The 22,896-nt window shown below is 35.9% G+C and overlaps 3 protein-coding genes and 1 pseudogene across 4 annotated transcripts in view; 2 read left to right on the top strand and 2 right to left on the bottom strand.

The window, feature by feature from the left end:
- Nucleotides 1-1,211: 1,211 nt before the first annotated feature.
- LOC111394275 lies at nucleotides 1,212-1,957 on the bottom strand (annotated as a pseudogene).
- An 8,469-nt stretch (nucleotides 1,958-10,426) lies between these two features.
- On the top strand, nucleotides 10,427-18,060 carry LOC111394751 (WD repeat-containing protein 44-like). The gene is made up of 7 exons (XM_023020724.1): nucleotides 10,427-12,464; nucleotides 13,985-14,075; nucleotides 15,146-15,303; nucleotides 15,425-15,476; nucleotides 15,570-15,652; nucleotides 15,745-15,838; nucleotides 17,005-18,060. Exons 1-7 carry the CDS (start codon nucleotides 10,752-10,754, stop codon nucleotides 17,589-17,591), a joined length of 2,778 nt encoding a protein of 925 aa, XP_022876492.1. The 5' UTR covers nucleotides 10,427-10,751; the 3' UTR covers nucleotides 17,592-18,060.
- Nucleotides 18,061-18,888: 828 nt separating this feature from the next.
- On the top strand, nucleotides 18,889-20,781 carry LOC111394750 (protochlorophyllide reductase-like). The gene is made up of 5 exons (XM_023020723.1): nucleotides 18,889-19,038; nucleotides 19,123-19,218; nucleotides 19,299-19,833; nucleotides 20,002-20,360; nucleotides 20,463-20,781. The coding sequence occupies exons 1-5, from the start codon at nucleotides 18,985-18,987 to the stop codon at nucleotides 20,616-20,618; spliced, it is 1,200 nt and encodes a 399-aa protein (XP_022876491.1). The 5' UTR covers nucleotides 18,889-18,984; the 3' UTR covers nucleotides 20,619-20,781.
- Nucleotides 20,782-20,827: 46 nt separating this feature from the next.
- Nucleotides 20,828-22,896, bottom strand: part of LOC111394749 (lanC-like protein GCR2) — a 3,959-nt gene continuing 1,890 nt past the window's right edge. Inside the window, exons 3-6 of one of the 2 annotated variants that reach the window (XM_023020720.1) lie at nucleotides 22,605-22,716; nucleotides 22,359-22,475; nucleotides 21,965-22,282; nucleotides 20,828-21,445 (exon numbers count right to left, since the gene is read on the bottom strand). In XM_023020720.1, the coding sequence (XP_022876488.1) occupies nucleotides 21,107-21,445; nucleotides 21,965-22,282; nucleotides 22,359-22,475; nucleotides 22,605-22,716 (886 nt within the window). In that variant the 3' untranslated portion in view covers nucleotides 20,828-21,106. The remainder of the gene's footprint in view (nucleotides 21,446-21,964; nucleotides 22,283-22,358; nucleotides 22,476-22,604; nucleotides 22,717-22,896) is intronic. The other variant, XM_023020721.1, reaches the window with a different exon arrangement.

Below are 22,896 nucleotides of genomic sequence, written 5' to 3'. Positions count from 1 at the left end.
ACTCAGACATCAGAGAGATTATTTTGCAATAAATGTCAAGTAACAGGAGCAGGGGTTGCTTGTGTTGGAATTTATAGTTTGAAATATATAGTACTGCTTGTGTTCCTTATCGAAAGAACGGGCTGGCTTGAAGACTTTTCTAAAAAGAGTTCGACAGAACTAACCCAGGGGTGGAGGCACACTTGGGCAAGGGTGGTCAGTGGACAACCGAAAAATTTCTGACCTTTTTTTGTATATTAACAAAAAATGAATAAAACTTTCTCCTCCCTGGCACTTGCAAATTGCTCCTCTCTTTCTCACCACTACGGAAACCCTACGCATCTGGAAGTAAACTGCCATTTGTGAAAAAATCTGGAGTTGGCTAGAAGGAGAAGATCGCCGAAATCTGGAGAAGGATAATCTATTTGAATTTATTAACACTCCATTTTAGCATTTGTTTGATTTTCTTTAAATTAAAACTCTTTATTTCTCATATTTATTCTTAATCACACTCCAAATTTTTATATACATAGTATTCAATTCAACGTCAACATTTACGGAGAGATATTTTAAAAGAAAATCTTTGATTTCTATTGAAGGTCAAAATATAGATTGAAATAAATGTAGCAATATTGGTGCGGGTTGCTCAAGATGAAATGGATATTGAAATTGAAAGTAATATTGGACAGGAAGGGATAATGTAATGTTATTATTTTAAATTACTTATATTTATTTTTGCTATATAATTTTTGCCCACCCAAATAAAATATTATCACTGAATTAACCTACCAAAATTCTACTTTCGGGTTAAAAACAGTGTTGGCTTGACTCTCATTTGATCACTCAAGTTTTCTTCCTTCCTTTCTGCTGTAAACGGTGATCAACTGTATATTTTGTTTCAAGATAATCACTCCACCTCTCTTGACAGGCAGTTCCATCTTAGCATCGACCTTTTCAAAATTAAAAGAAAATCAAAGTGGAACTTTAGCCTCAAATACTAACCTTTTAAGACATCCCCAAATTTAGTCATGTGGACGCACAAGATGAATCTTTAGTTGCAGACGAACAAGACAGCCCCATGTTGAATAGCGATGACCCGTGAAATCTTCGTTAATTCTCGATGTACTTATTCTTAAACATGTCACCACATAAAAAATATTATTGCTACGAGCACACAAAAGTAGTAAACAGCGTTAACTTAACAAAGAAACATTATTTGTTTAGATAATTACCTAGAAAGCAATCAGAGGATTATGATGCAGCATTTGCTCTTCCTTTATCAAACTCTCTACCACAAGTTTTGCAGCATTTGTCACGACATCTGTCCAGTTCCTACAAGTTACAAAATAGCACGACAATGAATATAGTACTAGACACGGCAATAAACAAATATGTAATTTCTATTATCGTCTAATTTAGCATAAAGGTAAAGGATTCCAAGCAACGAGAGCTATTTGTATTGCTTAATTGCATAAATTACTGTTGAGTGCTATATAAATAATTAACACATTTGTCTTACTCCTTATAGGAATCGAATGTGAGGCCTACGGTGCATTTACCTTCTTCAAGTGCTAAATTAAACTTCTCAACCTCTTCTAGTGGGATCCTACCATTGTTCAAGACACGACGTTCTGACGGTTCTAAAAATTGGGATCATTTTCTTCTTCGACTCCAAGATGAGGGCCAATTCATGAAGACAGAAATAGGATTCACAGCAACGCGGAGAGAAGATGGCGACACCAATCTTGCACCCCTTCATTGCATTATCAATCTTATCAAACAATTTGTCACCAGATTTCATGCTTTTGTCGTCCAAAAATGGGCGAAAGTTCAGCCTGTAAAGATGGTCAAACAGCAATGAAGCTACTGTTCTCCTGGTGTCTTTGCCTCCGTAGTTAATGAACACATCAAATGGTGTTCGAATGACTCTATGTTTTCGATTATAAAGGTTACGAATTTGAAGTTGCAATAATTTCATGGCTACTGATCGCGACATGGTTTTAGGGTTTATCTTTTTTCTTCCTAGGTCTGTTATAGGAACTTTTTGATTCATTCTTGTTACCCTTTGCATGTGAAGAGATATTATGTGAAATTGCCATCCGGGGCATATCCCAGTGGTGTAAAAGACAGAAGTAAGGTAGTCTCAGTCTTGTTGGCAGTTGCAGTGTGAGGGTTCGATTCCTAAAATATGAAATTAGACTGTTTGTGAGCACTAGTGTACAGGCAAACTCTTATTCCCTAACCTGTTGGGGCACATCCCCAATCTATCTCCTTCATGATGCGGGGCGGGACGGTGGAGCCCTCAAGGTTGGGCTTCAACCTTTTAGAAATTATGTGAAATCCTTTTATTTGATTTCTTCTTCTTCACGTGGTATGGAAATTCTCTTGATCCTTTGAATACGTCCATAGATTTTGTTTACACTAGTGGCGTGACCAATCTTTTAGAGAAGTGTGGTATTTATTTCGGAAATGAAATTTATTTATATTTTTATACTTCTGAATGGTGTCAATATATATGGCATGTTTTTAGTGCTGACCAGATTTATGCAAAAATTTAAAACTTTCGATTCGATAGGGTCTCGCTAAATAGTGGTCGATACCAAAATTTCTGTTAGAATTATCTGTACAATCCAATTTCTTTTATTGGGGCCGAAAATCATCCCAGATCCAATATGGAAATATTTTGAAGCCCACTTTTCCATTCGTAACGATAATTTTTAGGTGAGAAGAATAAGAGGAAATTACGCACTTTACTTAGTATTTGACATAATTTAAGGAATTACTTTGTCATTAATTTTATTCAAAATATCATGTTAAAAATATGGTAAAATAAAAAACATGTAAATCACCTTACTCATACTGAATAATTAGTATGTAAGCTCTATGTGTGCCACCAAACAGGACACATACCAAAATTTTATAAATCATAATAGATGGCACATGAACATATTTTTCTGCAAATTATGCGTATTTGGATGAATTATTGAGTCGTGAATATCTTTATTGCTACCTTGTTTGGTTTGGTTAAAAATCAATTTTTAATAAAACTGGACAAAATTCTAAAACCCGACCCAACTGACCCGAATCGGGTGGTTACCTAAACAAATATTTGAATTGAGAATCAATGAGTTCAGTTTGGTTCTCGATTCTAAACCAATAATCGAAAATTTTTGAATAAAAACTGAATCTTCTTAATTTTTTTATATTAAATAAGCCTAATTTTTTTTTAAAAAAATTCATCAATATAAATTTACCAACTAATTAATTGAGCCCTAAAATATCATTTTTCCTATTTCATTTGACAACTAATTAGTCTAGCTCAAACTCAAGATATGATTTTTCTACTTCTAATTTCATCAAATACCTAAACTAATGAAATTGATTTAAATTTTTCCAAAATCTCTCATTCTACCATATTGCTGTTTATGCATCTCTGAAGGAATCTAATTGGAAGCTCGATTGCGCCTCTCTTAATTATCGTAAGTTTGCTAAGTTTTTTTATTATTTTAACAATCAAATCCATTTAAAAATAAATAAATAAACACCCCAACATGGGTAAGAAATTTAAATAAAGATTTGATTTTATATTTGATTTTTTGTGGCCTCTCTTCATTTTTTTAGTTGAAGATGAGTTTGGAAAAAATAATTTTGAAAAAATTAGGGACAAATTTAGGACAATCTATCTAGAAACTAAATTTTTCATCAAAGAAAAAAAAAATAAAAAATGGTTTCAGAGATAGAAAAGGCTATACTGTTTTGGGTTCGGTTCCATGATTAATTTTGAAACCAATGATTGCACTTACTAAATATCCTAATCGAATCGGACCATGCAAGGTCCTAATTTTTAGTAAATTTTGATAAAAAATGATAGCATATATGATTGAAAGGTTGATAAAATTTGTTAATTTCATAAATGTGTGGTTGAAGATGAGTTTGGGAAAAGTAATTAAGAAAAAATTAGAACCAAGCATAGGTTCAATCTGTCTAGAAACTAAAATTTTCATCATAGAAAATAAAAATAGGTTCAGAGACAGGAAAAAAAAAAAGAAAAGAAGAAGAAGGCTATATTGTAATAATGTCCCAACAACATGATGAATATATCTTTAATTTATAATGAAATAGTACAGAGCACATGTCTGCTACTTTACTTTAATCGACCTACTACAGAATGCTGCTTCCATTAATTGTACTTTCCACAACATATGCTTTGCTAATTGTCAATTCATTATTACAAAAGGCCACCATCCTTTTATGAATGGTTGATTTTTTTCCCCCTCTTCTTTATTTATATATGTATGTCACCTGCGTTTATTCTCGTGTATTAAGATATTCAACTATGTGATTTTGACACAAAATATTGTTCGGTTCAAAAAAATTTATATGGAATATTTATTATTATATCTAAATCAACAGTGCGAGTGATATAATTTCCCAATTTAGTCATGATCGACAATTCTGTAGGACATACCTAGAATAAAATTTTTATAAATTGCTTATCATTAAATATAAATTTTCACTGCATTATAAATCTCACATATTAAATTACAATTATAAACAATATCATTGATGCAATAGAATCAATAGTGTCCAAATGTAGTCCATAAACATTGCATAATTAACTACTATAGGTAAGTTGTCATATTAAAATTATTAGAAGATGGTGCCAATTGGACAAATATCTTGACAATTAGATTATGTGAATTTTTAGTGGATGTATCTCTATCATATGAAAAGTACAATTAATAATTAAAACCCCACTAATTATAATTTGCTGTTTTGTTTCGATAACGAAGGCATCTAAATCGTACTTAAACAGGCTGTTGGGGGATCATGCCACGTGGTCTGTCTGTCACTAAATAAAGCATGACCACGTTACAAATACATTATGTTAGTAATTAATTAATTAATAATTTACAAAAAAAAAAAAGAAAAAGGTAAAGCTTATAATGTAATGGCAGGAGGCTTCCCGTTGCGTCCATATGTCTTTAATACATTCATCGCATATAGATTTATTTTATAATTGCTAAAGACATTTGTTACTTATTGTGATGTAATAAAAATTTATAATTAAACGAAGTACTTGTTTAATTTTTGGAAAGTAATGATTTGATAAGCATTTTTTAGTATGACATATAGAGGGTGTTTGACACCAATTTTTATGGAAAAATAAATTTTATAATAGTAGATTGATGGAGAATGTATAGATGAAAAATAAGGAAAAGTTTTTGATTTACGTGTAATATTATTTTAATGAAGAATGTGTGGTTAAAAAGTAAATAGAGAAAAATATATTTTAAAAAAATGAGAATCAAACAGTTTCTCACTTTTTTCTCGATTGCCAAGCCCAAGGTTAGGGAAAGGGAGAACGAACAACTAAAACATCCGTTTCGAGAGCTACAAGGAGGAAAAAATAGGATTCGGATGAAGAATAAAGAGAGTCCAGGCTTCACTTCATGACTAGGTTTTGTGAATTCTAGTTCTCCTACCTACTCATTGCCTCCCACGAGATCTAGTTTTGTTCAAGTAACGGATTCTAGTTTCGGTCTTTTTCCTGCTTTACCTTATATATACTATTATCATAACAATTATTAGTTGAGCAGAATCCTCAGATATCTGAAGAGTTCAAGCAAGGCCTTCTTTTCCAGATGACAGGAGATTTCGATGTAGGTAAGAGATATCTGCACCTGAACAGAAAGACCCTATGAAGTTTCACTGTATTTTGGAATTGGGTTTGGGCCTTTCCTATACATTCTAATTAGTAAGAGAGATCTTGAACTAAGAAATAGACCCTAGAAGCTAAAGGGCTATAGTTAAAAAGTAATAAAAAATTATTAAAAAAACGTAAAAAATATTTTTTTCTCAACATGAGAAATGAAAAGAAAGAAAAAGGTAAGTTTGCGTTGGAAAGGAGAAATATTATTATTCTTTGTCGGTTAGTTCTCAAAGGAAATTTTCATTATTTTACGGACATTGGGCCGACGGTGTGACCTTTTACTGTTTGAACTTTGAAGGTTGACCCACTTTTCTTTAAACATGTCATGTCATGTCATGTCATGTCAACTTGTAACATTCCGATTGAAATATGGGTCAACATTCAACAACGGGACGCTCACCAATATTTTATTATTTTCTATCTTGTGTTACGTGGAGCTGCAAAAGGAAAAGGGAGAAAAGGTGTTTGATAATTTGTCTCTTTGGATAATGATGATCACTCGCAGGCAACACCGTCCCGGTCCCTCCTCTTTCTTCATTTATCTCTTCAATCTGCCGCTACTCCATTACATAACTTATTTGTTTATTTTGAACTGTCGCAAGAGCTTGCGTGAGTTGATTTACCAAAAAAAAAAAAAGAGAGAGAGAGAGGGAGTTTTCAATTGATGCATAATCAAACGAGTTAAGCGCTTAATTATATGCATGATGTGTTAATTTATGTTGAAGTTATATATATTTGTAAAACATGAAATAATCAATAATTTATACTGCGGGGTTCATTTGGTCTCATTGTAACTTTGTGCATGCATAATTTTTAATAAATGGATAACGATTAGTTTGATTTGAACTCACAACAATAGTCTTACGCCCCATTTCATGTAAATGAACTTCATTTTTCTTTCTCAATATAAATCGGACAAGTGTCATCTCTAACGTCACTGCTATCATGTTCACTAATAATGATGCCCTAAACCACAAGCTACGATTTGGATGTCATGATGATCAGACTTTTCAACCAATCAAATCTCTTCAAAATAAGATGGTAGCATACTAATTGAAGTCAACAAATTGTAGCTTGACAAGACAGAATTCACGTTAAATGATCTACATAAAGAGGCAATGGATCGAACTAAGCATTCCTCTATAATACACTATCAAAACACTTCTTAATGAAAAATTCTCTCTTCTTTACAATATTCCAACAATTATTCTACTAAATCTCTATTAAGTTGATCTACAATTATCATGTTTGTTTTAAATTTCGAATTAACAATAAGAGCAAAATCTTGTATCAATTAATATGAAAACAATAACTAACATATAGGAATTTATACTGCTACAGTAAGATAAATATTTTAAAAAGAAACTCAAGACTCAATAGAATTGATTCAGAAAAAGTACGAGTTGAGTCTTATAATATTAATGTAACACAATTACACAATTATCAAGAACTAAAAGATCACAAAGCTTTGTTATCGAGATTATGAAATCGAAATATTATTTTAAAGAAAATTCAAAAAAAGTAATTATATTATCACTACAAATTTTATTAAATTCACCACGATTCTTAAAATTTACCTAAATAATCTTAAGTAAAATTACATAATTAGGATTTTAATGTACTTTTTAGTAAAGTAAATCATTATTCCACCACAAACTTAAACCTAATTTTCCTTAACTTCCACTCAAAAGACGCTACATCCAGAATGCAAGAATATGAACCCTTTTCTTCTGGTATGGCTACACTAGATTTTATAGCGCACGATCAAAGTGATGTACTTGTTACCAATAACAATGGTAATATGGCAAAAATATTAGCAAGACGACACGGGTACAATGGAGGTCACATTTGGACAAATCCTTTTTTGACTGCTATTGATTTTTCTATATTTTTTGTCTCAATTTCAAAGTCACTATAGGATACCAAACGAAGTTGAAATACTGTATTCTGTGAAATATGGCCAATCATAGCTAATATTACAACTTGTCAAAGTAAGCTGTTTCAAATTAGTATTTCAAGAATTTCGATAGCACATTAATTGTACGCTAGTCGAATTCACAAATCGCTTACATAATTTCGAAGCTCATTTCGAGAACTATATCATAGATATATCAAATGGTCCAAATAGATATCGAAAATAGTTAAAAATATGTCAAACGTGCGCTAAAGCATGGATAAGGATATCGAAGGGTGAGTTTCCTACATTTGTGAAGATTTTGAGGCCATAGCGAAGGTGGATAAGGATATGCTAAAGCGTGGAAATGGATGTATAACAACTAAGAAAGACACGGATAAAACAACTGAGAAGTCAAAATATGGACGATGACTTTGAATGGTTTGATCCTGAAAAAGATGAAGATCTAATTAATGAGCAAGGACAGGATGAGAAAAATAAGGAGTGATATTAGATGACAAATACATCACAATATTGTATTTTTTTTTTCATTTTTAATTTTTATTGGATTAGAAGTATAATTTTAAATTTGTTATAGTGTATTTATTGAAGATATATTTTAATTATGGTGTAATTATAATATGGTGTAGTAAGTAAACTTTGCAATGGCAAAATAATTAACAGTTAAAATATAGTTATAAACAGTCTCTAATTTAACTCTCTCTCACATTGTTTGACATTTATTCACCCCTGCCCTGCAAAGTCTACTTAAATCCCTAATAAATCCAAAGAATGCTAATTCTGGAGTCTACATAGCTTCTCACCTTTGGGACCTAAAATTTGCAAACCACAAAGCCAAATATTCCAATAAATAATTACCATTCCACCACTTTAAACCTAATTGCACAATTTTCCTTTAAAAAAAAAAAAAAAATTCACGCATTTTCCTAACAATTTGTTTAGGAAAAAGATACAAGTATAGGGCCACGAAGGCCTTGTACGGCAGGGAACCAGCTCACTCCCTGTGATAGGTGTGTGGAGAGATGGGAAGCAACACTCTTTTGTTTATTGGCTGCAACTATATTTATGGACAGATTTCGTCTGAAAACATATATCACGCGCGTTGCACATACCAAGTCGACGACTACCACTAAACGATATATTAAGTGCTTGTTTGGTAGGGATTTTGATAATTAATTTTTTGACCATTAGAAATAAAGTGGGTCTTATCTGCGGGAGAAAAATTCAAAAATAATGATTGAAATAGTGAAATAACGGTCCAAAAATTAATTTTAATTGGTTTTTAAATTATACCAAACAACCTTTAAGAATATACATGAAGATGAAAAGATCATAAAGACGCGTAAAAGTTGAGACGGTGTGTACAATTTTCCAAATTTTTTTCTTGTGCATGGCAAAAGTCAAAATGGTAATATTGACAATACATAACGAAGCATCTGGATATGTCCACCAACCTATAAAGAGAAAAAGAAGATAGGTGGGTCCCAGAAGTGGGACAAGACTTTGGCATGTGGGAATGCGTTTTCAGTAAAATAGCAACTCATAGCGGTTGCTTTTTCTCTGCATTTAAGGCCCATACGACTTATGCCCCTAGTCTCGCAGCCCATCTACCTTGCCCCATTTTTTGAAAATGAATTGGCGGAATAGTATTTTTATTTTAGAAAAAAAGAAAAAATTTCAATTTACATTTAATATTATTTTATGAAAAATTGTGTGATTGAAAATAGAAAATAAAAAAATAGAATGTAATAAAATGAAAATTAATAGGGTTTAAACGGGGGCTTACATAGATTATGGATCATTTTGGTAAGAATTTTAAAAAGTCAAAAACTATTTCTACAATTAAGAAATTATTTTTGAACTTTTTTTTATTACTGAAAGTGTTCTGTCTTAATAGAAGATCTTCTAAAAAAAGTTGACATAAGGCAACTTTCTCAAGAAACCGTTCCTGCAAGAAGTAGGAAAAACAAAAATTCCATCAAACAGACCTTATGTATAATACTATTTTATCGTGTGTAGACTAGTATTGTATACAAAATATTCTAATGTGATGTTGCTAATATTTCTAGCCCAACACATCGATGTGTCTAGTGTGAGACAGACACTATCAATTAAGATTGTTGAAGTACGAAAGAAGTTCATGCTTTGATGAAGACATCATCATTTTGTAAAATGGGCGACAAGCGATGAGAATAGACACTTTTTACAAATTCGTAGTGTGTCGATTTAATTAGAATAATGTACCATACATTTGAAATAATAATTTGCTTTCCCTCGTCTAACGGAGTTTATGGGAGTCTCCTCTTGTGGATTTAATAAGTTGTATTGTGTATTTTTTTCATTCACACATTTTAGAACTAAAAAATTAGATTGGATGAGGTCAACTAGTATATAGTGTCTAATCGAACAATTAGGTCTACATATACTCGTCGATGTTGTAGATTAGGCTATATGTCTCGTATGGTACTATTACTTAACGTGGATGAAAATAAAAAAAAATTCTTAATGAGCCACATCCAAAATTTATTTATTTTTAAATAAAAAATTCATTTTGTTGCTACCCTATTCCTAACATCTGAACATAATGCTAAATTTTATAATTATTTTGTAGCAATAAAATTATAGAGTGGTGAATGATGGAAGAAATTATATTATTTTGAAGTCTAATTAATTGAAAATGTATAAATCCACTACACAACAAGCTTCGAATTTATGAATTGATCCACACATTCAATTCAAAAAGAACAAAATTCCATCCCCAACCACAAAATTTCAATTTTAACCCCTCCCCTCACTCACACGCACACAATAATACAAAAGCATCTCATCATCACACTACACGACATCGTTCCCCTCCTTCCTTCTCTCTCTACAGTCTCCCTGTCAACTGTTTTCTATCTCTAACTAATCCATTATCGGATCTGAGCCCAAGGTTAAAACCCCCATATCAATACTGTCCGATCACCTCCGCACACATTCTCTCTCTAAAACTCTACAATCCCTCGCTCTACAGTTCGCCATTGAAATTTTGTAGAAAAACCCTAAGGTTTGAGAATCAGGATCGGCCCAGCGCTGGCCCGCCACGCCCGAGTGGGAGTTGGATCGGGCAGTGTGACGGGGGCTATTATCGATGGGAAAAGAACGATGAGCAAAGCTGGAGAACAAGAAGAAGACGAAGAGTGTTTTCACGATTCCCTTGACCGCCTGCTTTCTTCATCTAACACCTCTTGCTCCTGTTCCCCCTCCAATTCCGATTCTGAAGAGGATCTGAACCGGAATTTCAGCTCCGTTGCATCTCCAGGCAGCAATGCCGTCACACCTGCCCCGGTTCCCAGGTTCCCCGTGGGGATGTTCCGCAACTACGACGTCTGGATCTCCCAACCCTCATCCGTTGAGGAACGTCGACTCCACCTCCTGCACAAGATGGGCCTCACCAGTGACCCTTCCCTTCTCCGCCACCGCCCTGCCCTTTCGCCCTCTGCCCAACCGAAATTCTTTAGTCGATCCACCTCTTCGGATCACTTGATAAGCCCCGGTGAGACCTTTTCTTACGTTGATAGTAATAAAAAGAATTCCAAGACTCCTAGTGATAGTGATATCTTTAATAATAGTGATTGTGATAATGATAATAGTAAAGTATCTGGCATTGTTCAATCAAAATCGGAGGGGGAATGTAACTCGAGTTCTCTAATTCATTTGACTAATTCAACTTCTACTGCCTCACCAGTCAACGAGGGTACTGGTGGGATTGGTATATCTGTAAACAATGATCAGCCGAGCCATATACAAAGCTGTCATGACAATGTCAAGAAATCAAGAAACCACAATAGTTTACCGATGACCAGTGTGATTTCCCCAAGTAAGCCGCCGAAAGGGAAGATTAGAAAAGATTCCATGCGTAATGGGAGCTTTAGTGAATCATTGCCTATTTTGGGGACTGGGGAGCTGGACAAGGTGGTGGAGAGTACTGGGGCAGATGATGTTAATGCGGTGTGTATGATAAAGAATCTGGATAATGGGAAGGAGTTTGTGGTGAATGAGGTGAGGGAGGATGGGATGTGGAAAAAGATTAAGGAACTGGATACAGGGAGGCAGTTGACCATGGAAGAGTTCTCTGAGATGTGTGTTGGGACTTCTCCCATTGTGCAAGAGTTAATGAGGAGGCAGAATGTGGAAGATGGGAACAAGGATGCTCGGTCTGCAAATGCGAATGGTGGCTTTGGGGGCGGATCCAAATTGAAGAAGAGAGGGAGCTGGTTGAAGAGCATAAAAAATGTAGCGAGATCTGTAACAGGGCATAAGGAGAGACGTAGTAGCGATGAGAGGGATACATCATCTGAGAAGGGTGGGAGGAGATCGAGCTCTGCTACAGATGATAGCCAGGATATTTCTTTTCACGGGCCCGAAAGAATTCGGGTCCGACAATATGGGAAGTCTGTCAAAGAGCTTACAGCAGTTTACAAGAGCCAGGAGATACAGGCACACAATGGGTCAATTTGGACTATAAAGTTTAGTTTGGACGGCAAGTATCTTGCAAGTGCTGGTGAGGACTGCGTGATTCATGTGTGGCAGGTTTCGGAAACAGAGAGGAAGGGTGATTTGTTGTTGGATAAACTGGAAGATGGGAATTTTAATCTTCTGTTTCTGGCTAATGGATCACCAGAGCCTTCTTCAATGTCACCAAAATTAGACAGCCATTCAGAGAGGAGAAGAGGGAGATCGTCAATAAGCAGAAAATCAGTTAGCTTTGAACAGATTTTGGTGCCAGAGACAATGTTCGCGCTTTTGGAGAAACCTATCTGTTCATTTCAGGGGCATCTGGATGATATATTGAACCTTTCGTGGTCCAAGTCTCAGGTTAGTTTGCGAATTCCTTCAGATCTTTTATTCTGCCCTTCCATCAATTTAAGGAACAAGTTGGGGTATTCCTTACTTTTGACTTATAGTCGGAAATTGAAATTTTTGTCTCATTCAAATGATGAATTAATTAAGGATTATTGGACCCTTAAATAATCTGTTCGTGCAATGTAGACAATGTAGCCATGTCAACGTATAGTTGAGCTTATCAATCTTTCATTATCCACAAGATTTATCTTACACTAGTTTAACTGAATCTTACCCAGGAGTACTGTTTATTTTTTGGTAATCAAGTGAATATAGATTGTATGTGGTGAAAGTGAAATTTGTAAATTATGTCAGGTACACTTGTGGGAACCCTGTCTCTTCTTTGACCTCCTGCCCCCACTCGAAGAAAAAACCAGAAAAAGAACTTGACCAGAAATATACATTTTCTTTGAGTTTAACAGGCTGATGCAAGATACCAATTGACCTGTGAATAGTATGCAGGACGCCATGGGAAAAGCATGATAGACATAGCTTCTTGTGTAGCCCCTGTTTGACATCCATTAATTCAGAGCATTTTTTTCTCAAACTCATTTTCAACCACACATTAAGCACAAACAAACAATTATGAGGAATAGTCAGAAAATCAGATACAGAACATTAAGCCCCTATTTGACATCCATTAAAATGAGTTCTATTGGAGAAAATGAGCTTTGGAATAGCGATTTATTGGAGAATGTGTGGTTAAAAAGTAGGAAAAATATTCTATTTATGTGAAAAATATTTTATCGTGTGAAGATGAAGTCAAATGATTTTGAGTAGAAATATTATTGTTTGGACTTAAGTTGAGATTTTAGTCCATTGCAGTATAGATTTCCAAGGTTTAATACATAGATGAATCATATTGGAGAAGCTAAATAAATTTCTAAGCCTGCTGGAAATCCTTGGCCGGGGAAAAGTATAACCATGGAGCAGGTCAAGAAAACTTACTCTCTTTTTTATTTTTTAAGTAAAAAAATCTTTTGAAGCATCTATTACAATATTGTCAGAATAAGTAATTTTTTTCCAACTTTGATCAATAAAAAATTATTTATATTAAAACTTACCTGTTGACTTATAATTAAACTTTTTAAACTTAGCCCGTTCTTTAATCAGGCAGCCGGCAGATTATTTCCATTTCAAACGTTCTCAAAGTTTTTTTGTTCTCTGGTTTCTTTTTGTCTTGTTGAATGCTGAGAATGTGATATGTGCATCTATAGGTAAAAAAAATAATAATAAAAAAATAAAATAAAAAATTGATTTCTTATGCATGAATTATAATGGCTAAATAATAAAAGATTTTTTGTTTCTCATTCTCAAGAGAACAAATAATTTGGCTTGTCTTTCCTTGTCCACAATAAAAAGAAGCCATTAGTTGACATCCATGATTGCTTGTAAGGCCTCATGATTCTGTGTAGTTCTCCACACCACTTTGCAAGTTCAGCACTTGCAAAGGTTTAGTCAAGACATCTGACTTACGCCTTTCTTCTCTCCAGCAACTGCTCTCTTCTTCAATGGACAAAACGGTGCGGCTGTGGGACATGTCGAGCAAGTCCTGTTTAAAGATTTTTTCACACAGTGACTATGGTAATTATCGTCACTATATTACTTTTTATTCGAAAATCTTCATTTTTAAAATTTAAATGGTTATTTCCCTCAATGCTTATTTCAAATTTTTTGGTGTTTTTTTTTGGGGGCGAAGGGGGAGGGGCTGTTGGTTGGTAAACAGACGGATCTAAGTTGACATCATTACCTGACTGGACAATTTTTTAATCTTATTAGTTCTTGTGCTATAAAGTTTACTGTTCAAACTTTAATCTGTTGAAAAGCGAAGAGAGGAGGTGGGTTGCTGGGCGGACGGGGGATGGAATCCTCAACTTCTTGGAAATATCCTTTTACGTGATGTGTATAAGTAGCTGCAAATGTTCCAATGATACACAAAAAATAATAATAATAATAAAAATGTTCCAATGATATGCCAATTCTTGTGCTTGTGAAGCTGAGACGTATGGTACCTGATGGAAGCAAAGGGCAGTTGAGACTTTTTAGCTACTATTCTTGTTGGCTATAGGGTTTCTTTTGGTGACAGTAAAACACAAGGGAAAGTGGTTTTGGAGGCATTGAGAAGCGTTGACGGAAGGAGACCAGAGAAGACAACAAGGGGTGCTGTTTATGCCATTGGGATCCTATAAAATGATTTTTTGGGGGAGTATTCGCAATTGTATCTAAGGGATATAAAATCTTGATATATCTACAGGAATGTGATTAAACAAAGAAAAACAAGCTGGAGACAAGCTTAAATATGAGAAGTTGGTTTACAAGGTTGTCTTCGACGTTCAGATCTGTTTCCTTGGGATAGTCTTAGTTGCTCACTTTAGGATTGAAATAGTTCTTTAATGATAGGGTTAGTATTGTGATTTTCATGCTTATGAATTGGTCATGATTGTTTGCTTAACGTCATAGTATCTGTATTTCTTGTGTAAAATTATGCTAATGGGTACTATTCCTTCCCAATATTAGTTCTTTTTATTCCCCATGTACCTGAATTCTACATAGCTATGTTACTTTTGGCACATTACTAATAGTTGAATGAATGTAGTTAAGTCTTATTCGTCAATTGACTGATTACAATGTCTTCTGGATTTCCCTTGACACAGTAACCTGCATCCAGTTCAATCCTGTTGATGATAGATACTTCATCAGTGGATCTCTGGATGGCAAGGTGCGTATATGGAGCATTCCTGATCGCCAGGTTGTTGATTGGAATGATCTGCATGAAATGGTCACTGCAGCTTGCTATACACCGGATGGCCAGGTTTGACATCTGTAATTATTGTAATTACTACTTTATTTATGCTGTCTCAGCAGGTTAGAGCACAAATGTTTTCCTTATGCACACGCTCCAGTTGTTGAAGATATTGTTGTTGATTTTGAAGGGTGCACTAGTTGGCTCATACAAGGGGAGTTGCCGCTTATACAACACAAAAGGTTTGAGATTTTAACTTCATGTAAATTATCCTAAAAGAGAAAAACTTTCTGTTCACGTGCGCACCTTCTAATTACGTGCTTTCATGCTTCCAGAAAATAAATTACAGCAAAAAAGTCAGATCAATCTGGAGAATAAGAAGAAGAAATCTCATCACAAGAAAATTACTGGGTTCCAGGTAATTAATTCATACATGGCCTTTTCTTATTTTTGAGAAATAAAGTGCACACAAATCTAGTCTTGCGATAACTGATATTTCTTTTGGAACAGTTTGCACCAGGAAGTTCATCAGAAGTGCTCATTACCTCTGCAGATTCACGAATTCGAGTTCTTGATGGTGTTGATCTTGTTCACAAGTTCAAAGGTATGCAACTACACTGCATTACAGTTGCGCAAGTACTTGATTATTGATTCTTTTTTGTTGAAATTTTTTAAATATGAGTACTTATTTGTTATTTACTAAAAACTTTGAGTTAAAAATATATAATAACTATAGTAAGAAAGGAAAATGATTATTGTAGAGTGTCCGAAGAGTGTCGGTATCGACACGTGTCGGACACGGACACGGACACGGACACGCTACTCTAGTTGGAGTGTCCGTGCTACATAGATTTTACCTATTCTGGTAGTAACTAGTAACTATTTGATGCCGTTGTTGGGAGGTTAGATGTTTTCTTAGATATCATCTTTTGACGCTGTGAAAGCATCACTGCCAATAAATTTGGCATAGGGATAGCCCCTAGTTAGAGTAGGTCACTTTTCCCCTAGTTTTTTTATTCTTTGAGCTGCTCATTTGGCTCTTCAGAAGAGCTTGAACAGGGCAAATGGACATGACATTGTAGCTGAAACATAAATTACTTTGTTATGAATAAAAATGAGTTTGTTTGCAGCATCACCAGTGAAAATTTATTCTCTCCTCGTGTGCTGAAGACATCTGGATTTTTAGTTTTGCTAACACTTAGCTACTGGAAATTAATTCGGTGACTGATTAAGGAAAGAGCTAACTATTAAAATAACATTTTGATGGATAAAATATTCATTAGTTGAATTAACTCTTGGAGTTGAGTATAGTGGGATAAGAACTTTTTATATGTCTCATGATTGCAGCAGAAAGCTTTTATGGAAACTCCCTTTTCTTATTCAGTTACATTGCCTGAGAGTTGAGAAACCCTTTGTTTCTTGCTCATAATTCTGTCATTTGAATGGAAACTAATGAATCATTAAATTTTATTTACATTTTAGTCAATTATGGAACCCCAACCCCCCCTCCCCCCCTCTTTTTCTCTTTTTTCCTTTTCTTCATATTTGAGGGTGATTTTGGTAGAGTATGAACTCTCTCTGTTTGGCTAGATTTATTCAGTCGTTCTTGGATTTGGGGCGGAGTGAGGGTAATCAATTATATGTGCGTGTGTATTTTATTTATTTATTTATTTATTTATTTCTAGACATTTGCAATAAGAACATTTGTGTTTCATTTGAAGATTTCCAATACTTGTAGCCAACAAAAGATCTTTGCTGAATCTCTGACAGGGTTTCACAACACAAACAGCCAAATCTCAGCCTCCATTATGGCTAATGGAAGATATGTAATATGTGCCAGCGATGATTCTTCTGTTTACATCTGGAAGCATGAAGGTGAATCACGACCAAATAGAAGCAAAGGCGTTACTGTGACCCAGTCTTACGAGTATTTTCACTGTCAAGATGTATCGGTGGCAATTCCTTGGCCTGGTATTTCCGACACATGGGGATTTCAAGATACTTGTTCTGGAGGGCAAAATGGTCATTTTGATGAGGTTTCCACAGACAACCATCCACCCACACCAGTCGAAGAGACTAATGGTAACGAGAGCTCCTCGTTGGGATCTAGGAGCAGTGATAATCCACTGATCGGGGTTATTTCTAGTGCTACGAACAGCTGCCTCTTTGATAGAATAGTAACATGGCCGGAGGAAAAGCTTCTTTCTGCTTGTAAGGACCGCAGTCCTCGTGTTAGTGTCGACTTCTGCAATGGGCTTGTCCAAAACAGGTCAGCCTGGGGTATGGTCATTGTAACCGCGGGCCTTAGGGGTGAAATCAGGACTTTCCAGAATTTTGGATTGCCAGTTCGGATTTAAGGCTGAAGTCGATGAAATCTGTACAGATATCCGGTGAGAATACGTGTAATATAAGTGAGTTTTCTTTGTTTCTTGTGCTTGTGCCGGTTGGATTTGCGACTCAGTTGAGGAGACTTCCTAACTTGGCATTGAGAAAAAGTAGATTTATCAGAATTGAAAAGGACGGAAAAAAGAAAGTGAAGGAGATGTTACCCAGAAACCGATTGATTTTCTGTAATCGGCAATTGTAGAGTTACGAGCATGATAATAAAAACAAAATTCTTTAGCAATTCATTTAATTTTATCCTGGCAGTGTATACATAAAACTGGGCATGGAACTGGGAGTGCAGCAGTAGTTTCTGTAATAGGCTGGCATTTCAAGTTCATGTTCTTGATAAGTTAAAAGGGTACGATCCTCTGTAACGAGATTTTGTGATTCGATGTTGTTCACAACAAAAAGATGTGTTATTGAAATATTTTTCATTTTTTATTTACATATTCACTCCTAATTACTGTTTATTGGAAAAAAATGCTTTCCATTGTTATGTCAAGTTATGTATTCACTCGAGTTCAATTATCGTCGAAGTCGAGTAAAATTACAAGCAAACACACATATTTATAGGCAGATAGACAAAATGCCTTCTTCAAAGCAGGCAGTTCAGAGGTTACGGGTTCGATTCATGGGGCTCTTGGAAGGTAAGGCTTTTTCTGAAAGGCAGGATATTTCCTGGAAGGCAAGAGTTCCTTGAAAGGCAGGGCTCATACATGAGTTTGACTCGTTCGGCACTTTGACAGTTCAGTTGGGGGGATTCTTGGACTCTGGCCAGTATGAGGTACAACTCGCAGTTTACCTGATTTGCGTGAAGAGGGGCTGGATCGTAGACCCCAGAATTAGTCGCTGTAAGGTGGACACCTGGGTATAAAAAAAAAAAAAAAAAAAAAGGGGCCCCGGGGGAAAAAAAAAAAAAAAAAAAAAAAAAAAAAAAGATAGACAAAATGCCAAGTTCTGGGAGAATTGTAACACAATTCCTGCAATGTCCACACCTAACATTATCCTTCACAAATTTCCCATCCCCCTAAGCCCTTATCTTGCTTTGGGGAACGAACCTAAACATCCGTGCCTAGCCCACTCACACTTCTTCCACTTAAAATGATAATAAATGCAACAAAAGGAAATCCTAACTATGAACTCTCATTGGTTCCTTGGAGTTGAAATGGCAAGTACTTCCAAACAGAATTATCTTATCCATGTTGTGATTTCATATCCAAAAGGGCTGTCAATTTTGTCAAATATCTGCCGACTCCCTAGTATATATACATCACAAGTTTCGAAAGCTCCAGGCTAAATCGAAGAGTATTCTACCAAGTTCAGAGGTCTGTTTAAGAAAAACCCGACTGACATCTGAGTTTATCAATGGCTCTACAAGCTGCTTCTTTGGTCCCTTCAGCGTTCACCATTCAAAAAGAGGTTTGTTTCCCATGTTCAGTATTGCCTATTGTAACATAGCACACTTTGCGGTTGATTATTGACTGAATGCTGAGCTTTTTGCAGGGAAAAAGCGCTGCATCTGTTAATTCAGGCCTCTTTGGAGTTTCACTTGCAGACCAAGCCAAAACTGACTTTAGTTCCTTTGCACTGAAGAGCAAGGTACATATTCCATCGTTTTATTCTTTTCACAGACGAACGAATTTCAAATATTAAGAATAGGCTGATTGGAGCTTTTGCAGCGAGAATTCGGTGCAAGAAAGTCATCTGTGGCGGTCAGGGCTCAGGCAGTGGTTACAACTCCAGCCATCAATTCTGACACGGTTCAAGGGAAGAAAACTTTGAGAAAGGGCAATGTAGTAATCACTGGAGCCTCATCCGGCTTAGGTCTGGCCACAGCTAAAGCTCTGGCTGAAGCAGGCAAATGGCATGTAATTATGGCCTGCAGAGACTTCCTCAAGGCTGAGAAAGCCGCAAAGTCGGCGGGCATGGCCAAGGAAAGTTACACCATTATGCATTTGGATCTCGCTTCGCTCGACAGTGTCAGGCAATTTGTGGATAATTTCAAGCGATCCGGGCGACCTCTTGATGTCCTCGTCTGCAATGCAGCTGTTTATCAACCAACTGCTAAACAGCCTTCTTTTACAGCTGACGGGTTTGAGCTTAGTGTCGGGACAAACCATGTAGGCCACTTCCTTCTTTCAAGATTGCTGCTTGATGACATGAAGCAGTCTGATTACCCTTCAAAGAGACTTATAATCGTCGGTTCAATTACAGGTACGAAAAATAATAACACACAAACAAGATCAGCTCAAAATGCTCAAGACTGCACTAAATTTAACGACTTGTTTCATAAATGAATAGATGGCTTCTATTCAAATGAACCACATTCTTTAAAGAGTGACTAGAACTAAATTTGGATTTGCTACTCTCAATATATTTCAGGAAATACAAATACATTGGCCGGGAACGTACCTCCAAAGGCCAACCTTGGTGACTTGAGGGGTCTTGCCGGAGGACTGAACGAGTTAAATAGCTCGGCTATGATTGATGGTGGAGACTTTGACGGTGCCAAGGCATACAAGGATAGCAAGGTCTGCAATATGCTCACAATGCAAGAATTTCACCGTCTCTACCATGAGGATACTGGGATCACATTTGCTTCTCTGTACCCCGGCTGTATTGCAACAACGGGCCTATTTCGAGAGCACATCCCTTTGTTCCGTCTCCTTTTCCCTCCATTCCAGAAGTTCATTACTAAGGGCTTCGTCTCAGAGGAAGAAGCTGGAAAGAGACTTGCACAGGTATGAAACAGGATGCAAATAAGAACAAGAAAAGATGTGATTCATGTGAAGAATATTTGTAGTTATGTCCAACATATACTTATTAATTGTTTTTTCGCACAGGTTGTAAGCGATCCAAGCCTAACAAAGTCTGGTGTCTACTGGAGCTGGAACAAGGCCTCGGCATCATTTGAGAACCAATTGTCTCCAGAAGCCAGTGATGCAGCAAAAGCTCGTAAAATATGGGAACTCAGCGATAAACTTGTAGGTTTGGCTTAAAATTCAGCCTTGATCATCGTTTAGACTAATCTTTGCCAAGGCAGACGAAGATCCAGCTCCATGAGGCCTGAGTTCTGATTGAGATGCTTGTAGTTGTAAAAATGTTTGACCTGTCAAATTTGAGTAAGAATCTATAATAAAATCACTCGATCTATTTATCTTACTTAGTGTCATAGAAATGGATAACATTTGTGGGTAGAGAACGTATATGAGCTTCACTGAATATTGTTCCTAATAACAACTGATAAGCCGGTTATGATCTTCAAACATTCTCCAGGCAAGCGTTTCTTTAGTTACAACGTTACCTTCTGCGTTACCAGCTACACTGCCAAGGGGAAATAAACTTCAACAAGAACAAAGAACCTTACAAATTTGTCAACTTTGAAGAACATTAGTACTTTTTATTCAATCTCCAACTTATTAACTAAAAGGAGAGGCTCTAGTACATAAGTGCAACCATCTACTATTTATTCTTTGTACAAAGAAATCTAAAGTTCATATGCCGGAAACCTAGCCTCAGATGGTTCGGTCATATCCAGAAACAGATAGGCCATTCCTCCAATGCCTTCAAACAGTGAACATGGGCGATCACCTCCATGCATAATGCCCTCTGATATGAGAATTTGAGCCTTGTCATGCAGAAAGCAAGCAAATGCTTTGGCCCTATACAAGAACTTCAAGTTTCCTGTCAATTGGTACAGAGAAAGAAATACATAGGTATTTCCACTTATGCCATGACAAATTCCAACTCGTTTAAGTAGGCCTCGATTCCAAACCACCTCTCCTGCATCAATAGCTGCTTGTAGGAACTCATTGCTGCCAAAAACCTGATAATATTGAAGAGGAATGCCTTTTTAGCTTCCTAGAATATTTTGCTTCAAGAAAAAGGATAGTAAAGATGAGTTTATGATTTTCAAATGTGGCTGTTTCAATCCATAAAAGTGAATTCCTGTGCACCTAAACATTGCACATGAAAAGATTCAGCATGGCCTCATACAATCAGATCTACATCGAGACTGGACAAGCACCCCGTACCCCGGCTACCAATCTTGCATGCCCCTAATGAGGAAAGAGAACAAACAAATACTAAATAAATTAAACAACCTAGGATACACTCCAGCTCATCATTCCATTTTTGGAACTGCTCTGTAATAATTGAACTAGCAATTAGAAAAAGAACTATTGCTGCATTCACATTGGAGTTACGTTGAGGGTGCTTATATATTTGCAAGCTCTTACGACAGAATAATTTATTGCACATGTATAGTCTTTCATGTTTTACTTTCCCCTCTTAGGGAGTTTATGAATGGAATTTTGCAACCAAAGCAAAAGACAACAATAATTACCTCAGCTGCTTTCACAAGGGTGAGTGCAACACCAGGAGCACCATGGCACCAATGCACAAGACGGTCCGAATCACTTCCTTCACTTGAAGGATAGTTTCCCCGAGGAAACCGATTTTTAATCATGTAACTTAGGGTGCCCTTGACATCCTCCAGCTCATCTGGTTTCAGATCCATGTCCATTAAAACATACATAATCCCAGCTAGCCCATGGGCAGCTCCCCAGTATTTTTTCCCATGCCATTCATACATCAATGGACATCTTCCTTTAGCTAATTGTCGGCCAGATTTTATGATGTCATCAACAACAGACCTCTGCAACTTTTAATCCAATCAACCTATGCCTATCTTAAGTTTGCATGACAAAGCCAAAACGACACAGTAGAAAATGAATTACCATTCGTGTGGTAGATATTGCGTCTTTACAAATATTTTTGTTTAAGAAAGAACATGCCCACAAGAACCCTGCTCTCCCATACAGCAGTTCATCTGGAAGATTCTTCGGAAGCTTGATCTTCATTTAAATTTGAAAAATAGCAAGTCAACATACTTATTCAAGCAAAAATGAATATATGCTAGGTGAAAGAGCAGCAGTGGTGATGGGGGAATGTAAGCAAATAGGCATTGTTGCATCACTAAATACCTCTTCGAATTGAGTTAAATATTGGTCACACAATTGTTCATCACCAGCGTGCTTTGCAACTACAGCACCAAGAGCGCATACACCTGCTTCCCCACATATGAAAGTAACACGCCTGCAATTCAAAAAACATAAATCTAAGAGCGGCTTCAAAAGACTCTCTATTTATAAAGAGCATCTTATGCATAATAGAGAGTATCTTTAATTTTAAAGAGTAATTTTTTTTATACACTTCAACAAGCTTTCTACTTTGATTCTTTATTTTGTTTTTTCCAATGAACATTAGATAATTTCT

Source organism: Olea europaea, chromosome 5, assembly GCF_002742605.1.
Source record: "Olea europaea var. sylvestris chromosome 5, O_europaea_v1, whole genome shotgun sequence".
NCBI classification, from domain to species: domain Eukaryota; kingdom Viridiplantae; phylum Streptophyta; class Magnoliopsida; order Lamiales; family Oleaceae; genus Olea; species Olea europaea.
The sequence above is the reverse complement of the archived record's forward strand: the minus strand, read 5'-3'. Positions and strand labels throughout refer to the sequence as shown.